The 15,277-nt window shown below is 58.9% G+C and overlaps 1 protein-coding gene across 1 annotated transcript in view; it reads right to left on the bottom strand.

Annotated features, from left to right (window-relative positions):
• Hmcn2 (hemicentin 2) overlaps positions 1-15,277 on the bottom strand; it is a 123,657-nt gene that overhangs the window by 92,442 nt on the left and 15,938 nt on the right. The window contains exons 5-12 of the mRNA XM_026386316.2: positions 9,687-9,858; positions 9,337-9,443; positions 8,386-8,506; positions 6,404-6,667; positions 3,804-3,948; positions 3,191-3,312; positions 1,465-1,737; positions 353-494 (exon numbers count right to left, since the gene is read on the bottom strand). Of these exons, the coding sequence (XP_026242101.2) occupies positions 353-494; positions 1,465-1,737; positions 3,191-3,312; positions 3,804-3,948; positions 6,404-6,667; positions 8,386-8,506; positions 9,337-9,443; positions 9,687-9,858 (1,346 nt within the window). The remainder of the gene's footprint in view (positions 1-352; positions 495-1,464; positions 1,738-3,190; positions 3,313-3,803; positions 3,949-6,403; positions 6,668-8,385; positions 8,507-9,336; positions 9,444-9,686; positions 9,859-15,277) is intronic.

Here is a 15,277-nt window from a genome sequence, read left to right as displayed (position 1 = left end):
TAACTCCATCATTAATAACAAATTAGCCCTGCTGGTGACTGCCATTCTGCACTGGCGACCTTCTCTGGGCCAAGCTGGTGCTAAGCACTTTACATACATTCTCTTTTTTAATTCATGAGGCTCAGAGAGGGAAAGCAAATTGGTCAAGGTCACACAGCCTGATGGGCAGAGCTGGCCTCTGGATCCTGAGCTCCTACCCACACTGTGGCACTGTGACGTCAACAAAGCGGTGATGTTCCCAAGTCTTAGCTGGTCCCAGGAGGAAGGAGGGCAACGCCACTCCCCACCTTCAGATCAAGGCCCGGGGGGTCCTTGTGCCCTGCTGCCAGGCTCTGTGTCCCGGGCCTCTCACCTGCCGTCCTCTTGCAGGGCCAGGCCCTCTCGGCTCCAGGAGATGTGGGGCGTGGGGTACCCCGAGGCCGAGCAGCTGATCCTCACCTCCTGGCTCTGGGAGAAGTGCTGGGACCTGGTGTCGATGCTCACCTGCGGGGCCTCTGTGGCCCGGAGAGACAGATGGTGCTAGCCTACAGGGCTGTCCTCGTGCCCAGCCCCACCCTCCCCAGCCTCAGACGGAGGTGAGACGGAGGGAGCAAAGGCCAAGGGCCCGGATCCCTGGTGGCTGCCGGGGGATGGGGGAGGCCAGGTGGCCGTCCAGCCACAGGCCCTGATGCCCGGCTGGAAACCCCCTGCCTGCTGAGGGTGCCCGATCTGTGTGCCCCGGAAGGCTTCGGTAGAGGTCAGGCAGCGGCTAGGGCTGGGGACGGTCTCGCTCCAGTGACCTCCAGCTGGACCCCGAGGCCTGCCCTAGAGTGGCCCCAGGTTCCTCCTGGCGCTCAGGAGTCTCAGCAGACAGACTGTGAGGCGCAGGCGCCCCCAGAGGCTCCCCTGGAAAGGCCACACAGCCCCCCACGCCCGCGGCAGGGCCCAGACAGGGCCTCTGAACCCTGCTCACCACGCCCCAGGCTCCGTGCAGGGTCAGGGGCACAGGAAATGCTTGTTAAATAGTCCATTCTTATGCCTGGAGAAACAGCACCCAGGAAGAGGGTCTGCTAAGTCCTGGGGATACACGGGCCACACCCAGGCCGTAAAAACCCAAGGGGTGCTCCTTCTGCTGCCCGCTCTGCGCTGTTCAGAGCTGGTCTCTGCACTTCCACAGGTTCCAGTACATTGGGGCAGAGGGAGGCCGTGGGAAAAGGAAAAGACACAGTGAAACTGGCTGGGTCTACAGCAGCAGACGTTTAGGTTAGAGGTTAGAATGAACTTCCCAACAGCAAGAAGCACTAGGCTTTGGCTAGGCGGCTACAGAATCTTCTTTCCCTAAAGGTTCTGAACACATTGAAAAAGCTGCTGCTGCCCACCAGAGACACTGTGTGGACAGAGGGGTGGGAGGATGGGCTGTTAGGGTGGACGCCAGGAGGCATGGAGGGCCGACCTTGGGGAGAACAGCAGCAGGAGGAGCCTCACCTCGCACCAGGAGCCAGGTGGATGCCCGGGTGACCCCATTGGCGTTGCTGGCCACACACTGGTACCGTCCAGCGTCACTGGGGATGATGCTGCTGACCTCCAGGGACAGGTCGGCCAGCTGGGTGACTCGGTCCCTCGAGGCTGGCAGGACCCGCCAGTCCCGGACCCACGTCAGATTGTAGGGGGCTTGGTCCAGGACTTGGCACGATAGGACGGCGGTCTCTCCGGGGGACACAGTCACGTTGGGGCCAGGGACCAGCTGCGGTGGGGGATCTGCAGCAACAGGAGCACAGGAAGGACACAGGCTGAGGCGGGGACTCCCCCCAGGGAACAAGGCCTGGAGAAGCAGCCAACAGAGAGCCCCTGGGACCACCCGCCCCACAGCAGGGCTCTCCCAGGAGGGAGACCCCTGCCACAAACATGGACCACCCGGAGCAAAGGGCACCAGGCCAAGACCAGAGACTTCACAGCACAGGCACCAGGGCCTGACGACCAGCCAAGGGCTGCACCCCAACAGCCACACGCCAAGCACACGCATGCTCTGTGGCCATGAGAAATGACGTCCTAGAAACCCATGGGCGATGGCACTCTGGGAACAAATGAGGACAGTTGACTGTGGACAACAGCTGAATGGCATTACTGCCAGGTGTGAGCCGGAAACTTTGCTACACAGGACCAGCCACTGTTGTTAGGGGATGGAAGTGTCCGGATGCTTATCATTCGGTTTAAAATATTTCAACAAAACCGAGAAAAAGCAAATGCAGCAGAACCCGAGTAGCGAGGGTTGAGTCTGAGTGACCGGCACAGCAGCTGCACTGTTCTACTTTCCGGTACTCGTCGTTAAAGCACTGAAACACCCCCGCTGTACCGTGAAGTGGTCAATGGGATCACTGCTGGGCACCGTGGCCACGCCTGTCATCCCACCAAATCAGGAGGCTGAGGCAGGAGGATCCCAAGTTCAAGGCCAGCCTCAGCAATCTAATGAGGCCCTAAGCAACTTTGCATGACCCTGCCCCAAATAAGGGCTGAGGAAGGAGCTCAGGGTAGAGCACCCCTGGGTCTCATCTCCACCACCAAAAGCAGAAGAAGACCTGGGTTGGAAGGCATCTATGTTAAGATGCAAACACAGAACAAGGCTGGAAAGTAAACAGGTGAGGATGCTGCGCCCTGGGGATTCCAGGGGCTCCAGCCCAGCCCCGCCCCAGCCCCACCGGGACACACCCAGCTCTCCTTAAGACCCGGATGCAGAGCCCCGCAGTCTGGTTTCTTCCCTGCAGAGCCGAGACGGCCATTTTTGAAAATAAAGTCAATTTTATTCTGAGAGGGTTTGTGGCATTTCTGATCATCCGCAGCTCGAAGGTGCTGTTCTGGCAGGGCCTGGGGCACTCGAGGACGGGGACTACAAGAGGGACTGTAGCCCCAAAGAGGGCCTGGGGCTGGCCAAGCCCAAATGACAAACCAAGAGGTCAGGGTGGGACGGGGGCGGGCAGGACGGTGACCCAGCTGGAGTGCCTGAGCTTCCTCCCACTGAGACCCCACGCCAGGGCCCGGGGAGAGGCCTGGGGCAGGCGGCAGGCAGGTGGCCCACGGACACCACACCACGGGGGAGGGACAGTCCCTGTCCGCCGGCGGTCAGTGAGCCACCCATGAACAGAGACCTGCCGGGAGGAATCTTAGAGGGAGGGTCGGGAGAGAGGGGAGGGCGTGGGGTAGGGCGAGGACAAACCTGTGACAACGACCTGGGCCTTCGCCCGCCCGGTGCCAGCCCTGCTGACCGCCGTGCACTCGTAGCTGCCTTCCTCCGCCTTGGAGGCCCGGGGGATCTCCCAGCTGCTGTTTCCCGACTCCCTGCCGAGAACAGACCTCACCATCACGCTGACCTCAGCCAGGCCCCAACCTTGCCCAGCCTGAGGCCCCTGACCCTGCTTGGAGGACAGACCCCAAATCCTCAGAAAGAATAAGAGGCAGGCGACCCAGAGCACGCGAATTTCTCAATATGCTGTGTGACTTTGAGAAAGGCCCGCCCCTCTCTGAATTCTAGGCTCCCATTCACCAGGAGCGGGTCGGGGACACCTGACTCCCATAGCTGGGCCCCCCGTGGGTCAAGTTTTCCAGGAGCTAAGGAAGGCCACCAATGTTGGGGTGGCAGCTTAGAAGTAGGGGAGCCTCAGGTGTACCCCTCCTCCACCCCAGGGGGTGCTGGAAGTTCTCAGGGGGGCTACCCAGGAAGATAATATGACCAAGAACAAGGTCCCTCTCCTGCCACCCACCCCCCTGAGATCTCTCTAGAGCTGCACAGGAGTCCTGTGGCAGGGGACAGTCAGCCAGGCATCACTCACTGGAAGTGCCTCTCCTCGCCCAGCCTGGCTCCATCACGCTGCAGCTGAAGCCGGAAGGGCAGGGAGCTGTACACAGAGCAGGAGACCAGCAGGGGCTGGTGCAGGTAGCCATGGATCCGAGGTGGCATGCTGACCAGGGGGGCACCTGCGGGTGAGGACCAGGGCTCAGAGATCTCTGGCAGCCCTGAAAGCCTGTCCTCTGCAGCCCAGCCACGGAGACCCCACAGGGAGGCCCCAGAAGGTGAAGGCCAGTAGGGGCTCAGCCCTGGGCTCCAAGAATCAGTGCTCCCCAGGGGCAGCGCGTCCCCTGCAGCCTGTTTCCACCTCTGCAAAGATGGGGCACCGTGGCACTGACGGGGCCCCCAAGCACCCCGATGGCCGCCGGAGCGGCATCTGGTATCTGAGAAGGCTCCCCGACTCAAGGCCGCAGGGCACAGGACAGGGCACAGGGCCAGTCTGCACTCTGGCACGAGGCCGCCAGGCTGCATCGGGCTCCCCGGGGGCGTGGGAGGGGTCCTGCCACCGTGCCTCTGCCTGGAGGGTCAGCCTGCCCGTATTTGCTGGAGAAACTTTTTCTTTTTTCATTTTAAAATAAGTACAGTTGGACCATGGCTGCGAATTCAAAATTCACACGCATTTTTTAGATAAAACAAGACTTCAATAAGTCTCACAGCTTGCAATGAGCCCCTCGGGGCCCCCACCAGACACCACTGCCCCCCTCCCTGACCCTGGTCTTGTGGTGACACATGCGCTTGCCTCAGCTCTTGGAACTCCTTCAGCAGCCCAGGGTGCTCCAGCCTCTCGGCCCCTCCCGTCCCCACCAGAAGGGAGAGGAGCCACAGGATGCTCCGAGGGTGAGACAATGCACCAGACCTCCTCGGAGCAGGAGCGGGTGAGGAGGTGCTGGTGACATCATGCTCCAGGCTTCCTGCCACCTCCCAGGGGACAGGGCTGTTGGGCTGCAGCCTCAGGGTGTGCAGCAGCCGTGCTCCCCGCCTGCGGAGCTCTGCAGCCAGCCCCCCTCCCTCTTCCAGGAGCCCACAGGGCCCAGGGACTCCAGGTCCACCCCGCTTCCCCAACCCAGAGCTGCCCATGCGAGGGGCACTTCCGACCCCCCAGACCTGGAGCAGGAGGAAGAAAACCCCATCCACCCCCACCCCTCCCACCCAGGCTGAGATGGAGACCAAAGCCCAGAGCTAAGTCCAGACCCTGGTCCAGCTAAAGGAGCAGGGCAAAGTCCTGCCGAAAGTCCTTCCAGAAGATTCTCCTAAAGCCTCCAAAGACCAAGGGAAGAGGCCCGGGAAGCACAGCAAGCAGTGGAGGCTACAAGAGGAGGCCCCCAGGTGCCTCCCAGGTCCTCAAGTCCTCTCCACCAGGGCACCGTGGGCAGCTCGGGAGGACGTCCTCCCTGCCCACACCCCTTTTGGAGAGGACAGAGGAACTGTTCCTTGAGGGGATCCCCATGAAGAAGTGTGTGGATGTCAGTGCCGCCCGTCCTATGAGCTCCCCCAGGCACCTCCAGGGTAGGACAGTGGCAGGAGGAAGACAATGAGGCCAGAGAGGGCCCAGTGGCCAGTGATCCCCATCCCGCCCCAGGACAGGGGCAGCTCAGGAAGTTGAAGCCCTTGCTGCCCTTGGGTGATGAGACCTCAGAGACACAGGGAGCGCCCCACAGCCTCTGTGGGGTCAACCCAGCAGGCCAAAGCCCAGATGACAGACGCCCCACTCCTGCAGTGACAGGAGGGGAACAGCAGCTACCACATGAGGAGAGCCGTGCACAGGCCCACGCCCCGAGGGTGCCCTGAGCACCTGAGAGCTGCCCTTGCGAGCCTGAGCCTGCGGAGCCTGGTCCACCTACTCATCTGTAGACGGAGACACCTCAGAGCTCACAGAGGTGGTCCATCCACACCCCAGCACTCCTCTGTGGGGGTCTCGGGCACGTCTCAGAACCTCTGTGAGCAGTGAGCCAGCACAGGGCACATGTGTGGCCCAGGACAAGCCTGTGGCAAGTTCTGGAAATGGTGACGAGAAGTAATGTCCCTGTGCTGCTGATCAGTCAGTGACTGTGATTATAGAAGAGCCCTCACCCACAACTGCCCTGCCATGCGGTGCCCACGGTGCCCAGTACCATGGCTGATGCACAGTGGACACTGCAAATGAAGGTCAATAGCTGGGTGGGTGGCTGGGTGGGCAGATTGGTGGACAGGTAGGTGAATGGATGGGTAGGTGGGTGGGTAGGTGGGTGGCTGGGTGGGTAGACGGGTGTATGGAAGGGTGGGTGGATGGATGTGGAGGGGTGGGTGGATGATTGTGGAGGGGTGGGTGGGATGGATGGATGAGTAGGTGGGTGGATGGAAGGGTGGATGGATATGCATGAATGGATGAATGGATGGGTGGACAGATGTCTTTGTTTTAAACCGTTGAGCCGAGGGCCACGTAGGAGCATCTCAGTATTTAAGCTAATGCCTTGCAGGGGACAGCTGTCCACAGTAGTGTACTGAGCAAACGTTTCCTAATGTGGCCCAGGTAGGGTGGCATCCAGGAAGAAATGGGGCTCTGAGTAGCCAGGGAGCTGGGGAACCAGAGAGCCAGCCACTCACCTGGGGCCACCCCACTGTAAGAAACGCCGGAGACTCGGAGCAGGGCATTTCCTTCGTGGTCCTTGCCCTTCACTTTGAGATAGAAGCGCTCCTGGGGCGCGTGGAAGGGCGGCCCGCCCCACAGCTGCTGGGCGGAGCCGTTGGAGAGGGGCTGTGCGGGCAGAGTCAGGAGGGGCCGCCCTGAGTGGTGCGTGAGCTCCACGGAGTCCAGGTGGCCAGGCGCCTGCAGGCCCGTAGAGTTGATCACCAGGGAGATGGGCACCCCTGCAGGGGGAGGGCGAGGAACAAGATGCCCGCGTCTGGGTCGGTCTCCGCGGTCCTCCTGGGTTGGGGTCCGCCATCCAGGGGCCTTTGGACCTCAGCTCAGGAGCCCAGCCGGCTCGGCCCCCTGCGCCTGCTCCCTCACTTCACCATCTACCCCTGGCCAGCTCCTGCCGGGGGTGGGTGAGGGAGAAAGGAGACTTGGTGCTGTCCGTGGTCCTGAAACACTGCGGTCCATCCAACCCTTGTCCCCCTGCCCCCTGCAGACGCAGACCTGGTGGGGCAGGACCGGGGAGGGACGTGCCTCTCGCCCAGCCTGTGACCTCTGGTGCTGACCGTCAAGCTTCAGGAAGTAGCCTCAGCTCGGGCGCGGGGGCCTGGGCTCTGCCTCCCTCTGCCCTGCTCAGCTCCGCTTGGCTTTTCTATCTGGACGGAAATGAGGTGCTTTCCCCACCGTCAGCCCAGGTCACAGAGCTGGATCTGGGTTTCATAATTTCCTTGGCTGATCTGGGAGCTTCCGTCAGACGCCTCCCTTTCCCACAGATCTCAACATTTCCTCTTCAGAGATCCTCAAGGGCAGCCCTGGAGGTGTGGTCCCTGGAACGCCTCACCTTTTTGGAAAGGGCGTTTTAGAACCCAGAGGCCCTGACTGCTTTGGGAAGTGAAGCGCGCCGGTGCTGACCTCACTGCCCTCCCAACCCCCGGCCACCGGGGTGCAGCGCCTGCTCCCCGAGATCCAGGTGTCACCCTGCCCCCTGGGCCCAGGTGCTGGTGACTGCTGGGCCTGCGCCTGCCCTGTTTCTCATCTTCCCAAACATGTCTGGCATCCCAGAGGGCCCCGTGCAGCTTCCTTCACCTCCCACCAGGAACTGGCCCTAGAAACAGGTCAGTCCCCACTAACGCCCCACCCTGGGAGTTCCTCTCCTCTTCTGGCTTTTGAGGAGGACCGCAGTGTGCCTGCTCTCCCTGCTCCGGTTCTGGCAGAGCAGACAGAGAGCTCCCAGCTCCCTTTCTCTCCGAAGGTGGGACTGCTGGCAGGACTGGCACGTGCCACTTGGGTCCCTCCTTGCTGGTCCAAAGTGCTCTGACGTGGTCCAGGCCCCTCCCCGTCTCCCTTCTGAGCTCATCCCAGCAGCACCCTCTGAATGGCCCACGGCAAGGGACGATGCTTCCCAGACTGTAAGTTGGGACCCCGCCTCCAGATGGTACTTTCTGGCACAGAGCTCAGGACCGCCTGGCCAGAAGCCCCGCCTGCCTGTCTGCGGAGGCCTCACACATCCTCAGACCCTGGCGGGTGGCTTCCATTCAGGAAAACAAGCCCCCAATCTCAATGTCCCCCACTCCCAGCTAGTGCAGCCTCCACCAGCCTCAGAGGCATCCACAGGTCCCCAGGACCTTCATTCCTTCAGCTCGGAAGCAGTTCTCCGACGCTCACGGAGGACTGAGGCCGTGGGACTCTCAACAGACAGACAAGTTTTGGCAGAAAGAAAGGAGAAGAGTAAAAGGGACACTCAGTAGTAAACGGAAAAACGAGTCTCCTGGAGCCTCTGGGGGCTGGGAGGATGTTCTTAAGGAAAATGTCACTATGTCACCTGGGCTGGGGCCGGTGGAGAGGAGCTGGCCCGGAGCCCAGTGTCTCTCCCTGTGGTCCCAGCTTCCCCCTCTGCAGGGCCCATTCTATGGTCACACGTGAGCGCCTGCCTGCAGGGGGGACACCGTACCTTGCAAGGGCCACTCGATGGTGTGGTTGAGATCCAGGGAGGGCTGGGTGGAGAAGCCGGCTCGGAAGTTGATGTTGCTGATGCCCGTGATTCTCACAGAATGGCGGCCACTGCTATAGACCTAGCACAGGTCCCGGCCCATGTCAGCAGGTGTCTGACCCAGCACCCCAGCGCCAGCCAGGAGGCCACCAACCTCACCTGGCCGGGCCCTGTGCCAGCTGTGGCTCTCCCGCCTTTGCACACACGTGGCAACTCTCCACTCCCAGGGGAAGGAGAAGAAGCCCCAGCTCACACCCAACCTCTTTCCAGAGTGGCTCCACCCTTCAGCTCTCTCCAACATGGGCCAGCCCTGTCTGCCCCCTTCCCCATCAGCATTAGAGCTCTGGGCTCAAAGGTGCTCTGAGTGGAAAGGCAGGCGGTCAGTGCCACCCTTCACCCAGCACCTACCCTAATGCCTGGCACCAAGTAGGTGCTCAATAAATGCCTGTTCAATCAGCAGGAGCTCACACCCTTCCAAGGCAGGGGCTGCTCCATCCCAGGCTGCTCTGTGGAGCTCACCCTAGACCCTGGCTTACAACACCTGGCAGATAACAGTAGGTGCCCTGCAGCCCTGTCCCCCAGCCTCCCCGAAAACTCCCCTGCCTCCCCCAAAACTCCCCCTGCCTCTTTCACACATTCTTCATAGGACAAAGTTCTGAGCCCAGAGCCAGCTCACCCATCCCCCCCAACTCTGAAGTTGTTTCCCCAAGCCCTTCTTGAGTGTTCTCAAATTCCTGCCAAACCATTCCACTTCCTGTCATCAGTGCAAAGCAGGATGCCCCTCCTGTCCTCGGCACCTCCTCCTCCTGATAGACCAAGTCCCTGCCCACGTCCCCAGCTCCCCGGGAGGCAGGAGGGAGGTGGTTGGGCTCAGGGAAGCTGGGCGCCACCCGCCTGCAGCCTCAGCCCTACCTTGATGGACCAGAGCCCAGGGTGCTCAGGCTTGAAGGCCACGACCTTGGCTGAGTCGGGAATGCTGAGGAGGACGTGGAGGCCCTCATCCTTCTGCAGGATCCTCCCTGTGGAAGCCCCCAGTGCTCAGTCCGCACTCCACCCGTCTCCGGGAACCCACAGTCCACCAGACACCAGCCTCCGCCTTCCCAGGAACAAACCCCAATGCCCTCCTTCAGGTGCCATCAGCCTCTTCCTTCCCAGGCACCAGGGGCACCCTCTCTGATCCACTTGGCACCCACCCCCACCCCAGTCTGTCACAGCCTAGGTTTCCAGCTCAGTTCGGACTGAGGTCCAAAGGCAGAGCATACCCAGCGGGTCCCGGACTTCGATCTCAGGCCCAGGCCCGCTCAGCGAGACGGTGACCTCCTTCAGGCTGGGGTCAAATGGGATCCTCCACGTGTGCTCGCCCTCCTCCTCGTGGTCTGTGGACAGCAGGTGCACCTTGGAGGCCTGGATGGCCGACTCTACCCACTTCAGCACCTGGGAGGGACAGGTGGAAACGGATGCCACAGGCACCCTTGAATCCGGCTGCAGCTGTGGGCAGAATCTGACCCCCCCGTACAAGCCGCCCAGGGGCTCCGGTCCACTGCTGGGCAGCGATCTCACTGCTGTGCCTAGGGACCCAGCCAGGACAGCTGCAGAGGAGGAAACGTTTATTTGAGGGCTCAGAGTTTCAGAGGTCTCAGTCCATAGAAGGCCAGCTCCATTGCTCGGGCTCAAGGTGAGGCTGAACATCATGGCGGAAGAGTGTGGCAGAGGGAAGCAGCTCCCATGGTGGCCAGGAAGCCGAGAGGTAGTCTCCACTCTCCAGATACAAAATACATACCCCAAAGACATGCCCCCTATGAACCCCGTCCTCCAGCCACACCCCACTTGCCTTCAGTTACCTACCACTCAGTTCCTCCAGTTAGGATTAATTCCTGATTAGGTTAAGGCTATGGCCCAATCATTTCTCCCGCAGGCCTTCTTACATTGTCTCACACATGAGCTTTTGGGGGACACCTCACATCCAAACCGTAAAGCCGCCCACTCCCCACTGTCCTCTAGAAGACGGGGTTCCCGCCCCGATGCCCTCCTGGCTTCCGTGGGCTCTGAATGGGACACCTGAGAGGGGCCATCCAGAGGGCTCAGCGGGGGTGGGGCGCAGGAGCTGACCCTCAGCAGGGAAGACAGCTTCTTCGGCACCCAATACCTCCTCCAGAAAGTTCTCCCAGTCCTCCTGCACCTGGATGAACACTGGAGACCTGGAATCTGCCTGATCCAGGTCGTCCATGATGGAACTCAGGCCGTGCTCCCCCAGTAAGCCGGGTCCTCAGGTAAGACCCAGAGGCTCTGCTGGAAAGCCTCAGTCTCTCCCACACCCACGGAAACAGGAATGAGCAGGGGACGTCACACAGACACCTGGGTGCAGCAATTGCTTATTCATTCTAGAATCTTGCATGTTCTGGGCCAGTTGCATTGAAAATCAGATAAGCCGTAAAGACCCTCTGCCTACGATCCCAAGCCACATGGGTACTCTTGGGGAACACCCCGCTGTGTGTGCACAGACCCACATTAATAGCACTTCAAATAGCCCAAGATGAACTTCACCCAACCATTTAGTCTCTATAAATCCTGACATGGCCCCCAAGGCCCATGCCCTGCAGCCCAGCCACCTGATGCCAGGTGGCTGAACCCGGCTCTCCCCAGGCCTGCTGTGCTGGACCACAGGCAGCTCCCCTCACTCGTGCCAGTCCCCTGGCTGCTGCTCTCCCTGCTGACCCATGCCCGGGATGCTTCCTGTCTTGGCTTGAGGCAGCCTCTCCAATTCCAAACAGAGTCCGTCTCCTGGGTGTCCTCCTGGCATCCATCTGCACCCCAGTCACTCAGACTCGTGGGCCCTGTGCTGGCTGCCATTCCACGTGTCCCCCAGAAGCTCATGAGCGGGAAACTTGGTCCCGGATTGGTGTGCTCATGGTGTTGGGAGGGGGCTCTGTGGGTAACTTGGGTCAGATGGGGTCACGAAGGCGGAGCCCCATGACAGCTTGGTGGCTTTAGAGGAAGAGGAAGGCAGACTCCAGCTGGCAGGCTGTGTGGCCCTCCACCATGTCACGAAGCAGCAGGAAGCCCTCGCCAGATGCCGAGCAGATGCCGTGGCACCAGGCTCTCAGACATGCCAGCCTCCAGGACCAGGAGCCAGACCAACTTCTAGTCTTCATAAACCGGCTGGTCACAGGGTGTTTGCTACAGCAGCAGGAAACTCTTAGCCAATGCTCTCTTCACTCTTGACCCGGGAGATCCACAGGGGCAGAGGCCCTCTGCTGTACCCGGGGGGTCTGAGCCTCCAGCCCACAGGGTGACACAGAGGGTGCTCAGGAAGCACCTGTGGCCTGTGTCTGAGTCTGGTAGGACTCCTGCCTCCTGAAGGGGCCATCAGGTTCAACTCAGGCTCACCTTCCAGACAGCCCAGTCCTCTTCCCTCCCCAGCTCACACCTCCTCCTTTGCGATAGTCAGGCTTCCCGGAGTCCAGCAGGGAAATCAGGAAAGAAGAAAGACCTCTCAAGAGTGAGCCGATTACCTCTTTCCAGGCCCATTACCTCCAGAAGTTTCCTGTGGGCACCCTGAAGCTGAAGGAAAAGTCACCAAGTGCACTGGACAGCTCCCTACCGGGAACCAGCACCACGAGAGAAGAGCCCAGGTGTCTCAGAAGCCCCCACCCCGACCCCAGCCCTCAGCCAGCTTCCTCAGCAGAGTAAAGCCGGCTGAGGACAGAAGATCTGCAAAGGTGTATCTGGTGGTTTCAAGTTGGCAGAACTATCAGCATCGTGATTTTGAAACTCTATATCCGGTAGGATAAAGCAAACAAAGTGAAGGTGCTAAAATGTTCCAATCCGGAATTTATTTTATAGCCAAATATAAGACAGCTACAAGCATATAACCAAATAAGCTAACAAACTCTGCAGTGTGAAATTTGAATTAGAAATAGTATAACCTCAGACAGACGACAGACAGGCAGCGTGGTCCCCAGATCCCAATTTCAATGATTACAAGAAGGGCCAGTTTGGGGCATCTAGGTGCCACTGCCCACTGGGGTTCCTTGGAGAATGGCTACTTCCAGGTCTGGGGCAGGTAACTGGCAAGGTAAGCCTGGAAGAATTGGTCATTCCATAAGGCAAAGAAGTTCTCAAAGACAAATGGGGACACAGAAAAGGACACGGGAACCAGCTTGCAGGCAGCCCACTGGCTAAATTTGGGACAACTTGAGCCCAAAAAAGAATAACTGAAACCTACTGAATTATATAATCCGTGTGCCCCACCTGGGAAAAGGGAAAGCAAAATGGAAACAGTAAAACTGTCCTTGCCACCACAGCAAGTGACTTCCTAAAACCACTGCAAGTGATTCCTGCCTTTTCAATGGGGATGTGTGCTTCAGAGTAGCCAGACCACCCCTTCTGAGGAACGCAGGCTCCTCTCGGGAGGACGTCCACTTAATAACGGGGAAGGGACGATGCAATTAGGAAACCGTGGCTCTGGAAACCTGTGTAAGAGCATCCGGGCAGGGATCCACAGGCGAGGGCTGCTGGGAGCCAGGCCGCAGGAGTCATAGGGGGAAACCGGGGCTTTGCAATACCCAGCCCCCGGCTTTCGACACCTTAACCCATAATCAAGCTTCTCATCAGCAAGAGCAAGACAGACACGATTTGTCTCTTGATGTGATGTCACCAAAGTACACACAGCACCAACCACAAAGTGTTCCTGCCAAGAATGTCAGCCTTCATCCAGCGAGGGCCTCAGACCAGCCCAGCTGAGGCAGGAAATAAGGGAGGGACAAAGGGAAGGTCAGTGACACCATAGGACACAGTCAGATGAGTCCAGAACCAACGCCCCTCAGCAACTTGGTTCATTCGATGGCTCCAGATTTAAGGGGGCTGCATAGACATAACAATGGAATGAAATGGACAGCACTTGATTTAATAGCACTGCTATTAAAAAAAAATCCTGAAGAAATTAGATCAATTCCAGTGCAGTCCAGGGACCTGATGATGCTCAGAAAGTAGTATTAATTTTATTTGATAATACTGTAGGCTATGGTGGATAATTCTTTTTCTTTAGAAATCTATGCTAGGGGCCTGGGGATGGGGCTCAGTGGTGGAGTGCTCCTGAGTTCAATCCCCAGTACAAAAAAAAAAAAAAATCTATGCTAGGAGTAGGGAGGTGACCCAGTGGTAGAGCATTTGCTGATTGTGTGCAAGGCCCTAAGTTTGATCCCCAAAACTGAAAAACAATACATGATAAATTATTTGTGGGCACAAAAAGTATAGAGATAAAGCATGTTGAGAAAGAATGTTAACGAAGGTTGGATCTCGTGATAGGTATGAATTTTTCATAGTGATTTTCAAAATAAAAATTATTTTTAAGTTAATAGTTCACATGACTTGAACCAATACCTGAGCAGGCACAGAGGTACACTGTCACCTACCAATTCCAGTCAACTCGAGTGGCTTCTGGATGCTGTTCAAAAAAATGTTCTGGAGCCACATTCAGTCTCAGTCATGAAAAGTTCTGTTATAGATCAGCAAGGTCTGCCCCAGGTACGGGATCAGACAGCGGTCTCGTGCGTGCGACCTGTCAGCCAGGCTGGCTCTGAATCAGGGCTTCAGCCCCACCTACCACGTGATCTTCCGTGGAAGGGAAGGGGAAAAGAAAGGAATTGAAAGAATTGCCGGAGATTTAGAAAATGAGTATGTTCTGTTCAGACTGAGCTAAAACATATGTGGCAAGATTTCAGTTATGACAGCATAAGAATTCAGTGTTCTGAAAACTCATCCGTTTTTATACTTAGAGCTACTTCATTCTTCTATGTCTGCCCAGCTTTCTAAGTAATGTGTCTCTTGAAAGAGTCCCACCTGTCTTGGCCGAGGAGGGGGATGAGGCAGTGACTGTTAGGAGGAGCAGCAGGGTTCCCAGCTGAAGGAGAGCAGAGCCACTCCCCAACAGCATGGAGGCACTCCTGTGACCACTGTCCATCCTCAGGAGGGAACCCTGCCTGAGCAGAGCTACTGGACGAGGTGGCGGCAATTACCCAGACAGCCCAGGGCTACCGTGTTGCAAGGCTCTTACAAGCTCCTTCTAGGATGCGCTGGTGGAGGGAAGATGCAGTTTGGGCTACTGAGCCACAGAGAAGGCTGGGACATAGGGTTGCCACCCAGTGACCCCACCATGGGCAGCCCACCTGCACACAAGCGGCCACTTGGGAGTTGGGGGAGTCAGACCCAGACCCCCTTGCCCACAGCAAGGCCAGATCCCCTGCAGGGCCCGGCCTGGGAGCGAGGCCTCCTGGACCCCGTCGTGCCCCTGGGGATCCAGAGCAGGAGTCGGGGAGTGCAGCTTTCATTAAGCAACACAGTGTTTACTTGGCAGAGCAATGGCTTCCAGATGTTAGTGGGGCTGGGGGCCGAGGGCCTGCGCTGCCTGCGGCTCGTCTCCTAGTTGCTAATGGGAAGGAACACAAAGATCTGGCTCTGCGGCTCCGGCCAGATGGCTGCCGCTCGGCACTTCGTGGCAGATAAATCATCCCCAGAGGCCCTCCCAGGACCTTGACAGCCAGGGCGGCGGAGGAAATGCACAGGGAACCGGGAGCAGGCAGAAGACTGAGGTCGTGGGCCCGCGTGAGGAGACTGGGCCTGGAGAAGGGCGGGGAGCCCTGGTTGACGGGCTGTGCCCTTTGCCAGACGGGTGCTGTCTTCCTGGGAACCTTTTCTAGAGAGACCGTGATAAACTGGGGGCGTCTTAGAGGCACGGGGGAGTTTGCCCATTGCTAAAGCTTCCCACGGGCCTCCTGGTGCCTGGCCTCCTGATGGGGGCCCCTAGCAGTTCCCTTCTGCCCTTCCACCACCCTGTCAGCCCCACTGAGCACCC

The sequence above is a fragment of the Urocitellus parryii genome, chromosome 4, assembly GCF_045843805.1.
Source record: "Urocitellus parryii isolate mUroPar1 chromosome 4, mUroPar1.hap1, whole genome shotgun sequence".
Classification (NCBI taxonomy): Eukaryota; Metazoa; Chordata; class Mammalia; order Rodentia; family Sciuridae; genus Urocitellus; species Urocitellus parryii.
The sequence above is the reverse complement of the archived record's forward strand: the minus strand, read 5'-3'. Positions and strand labels throughout refer to the sequence as shown.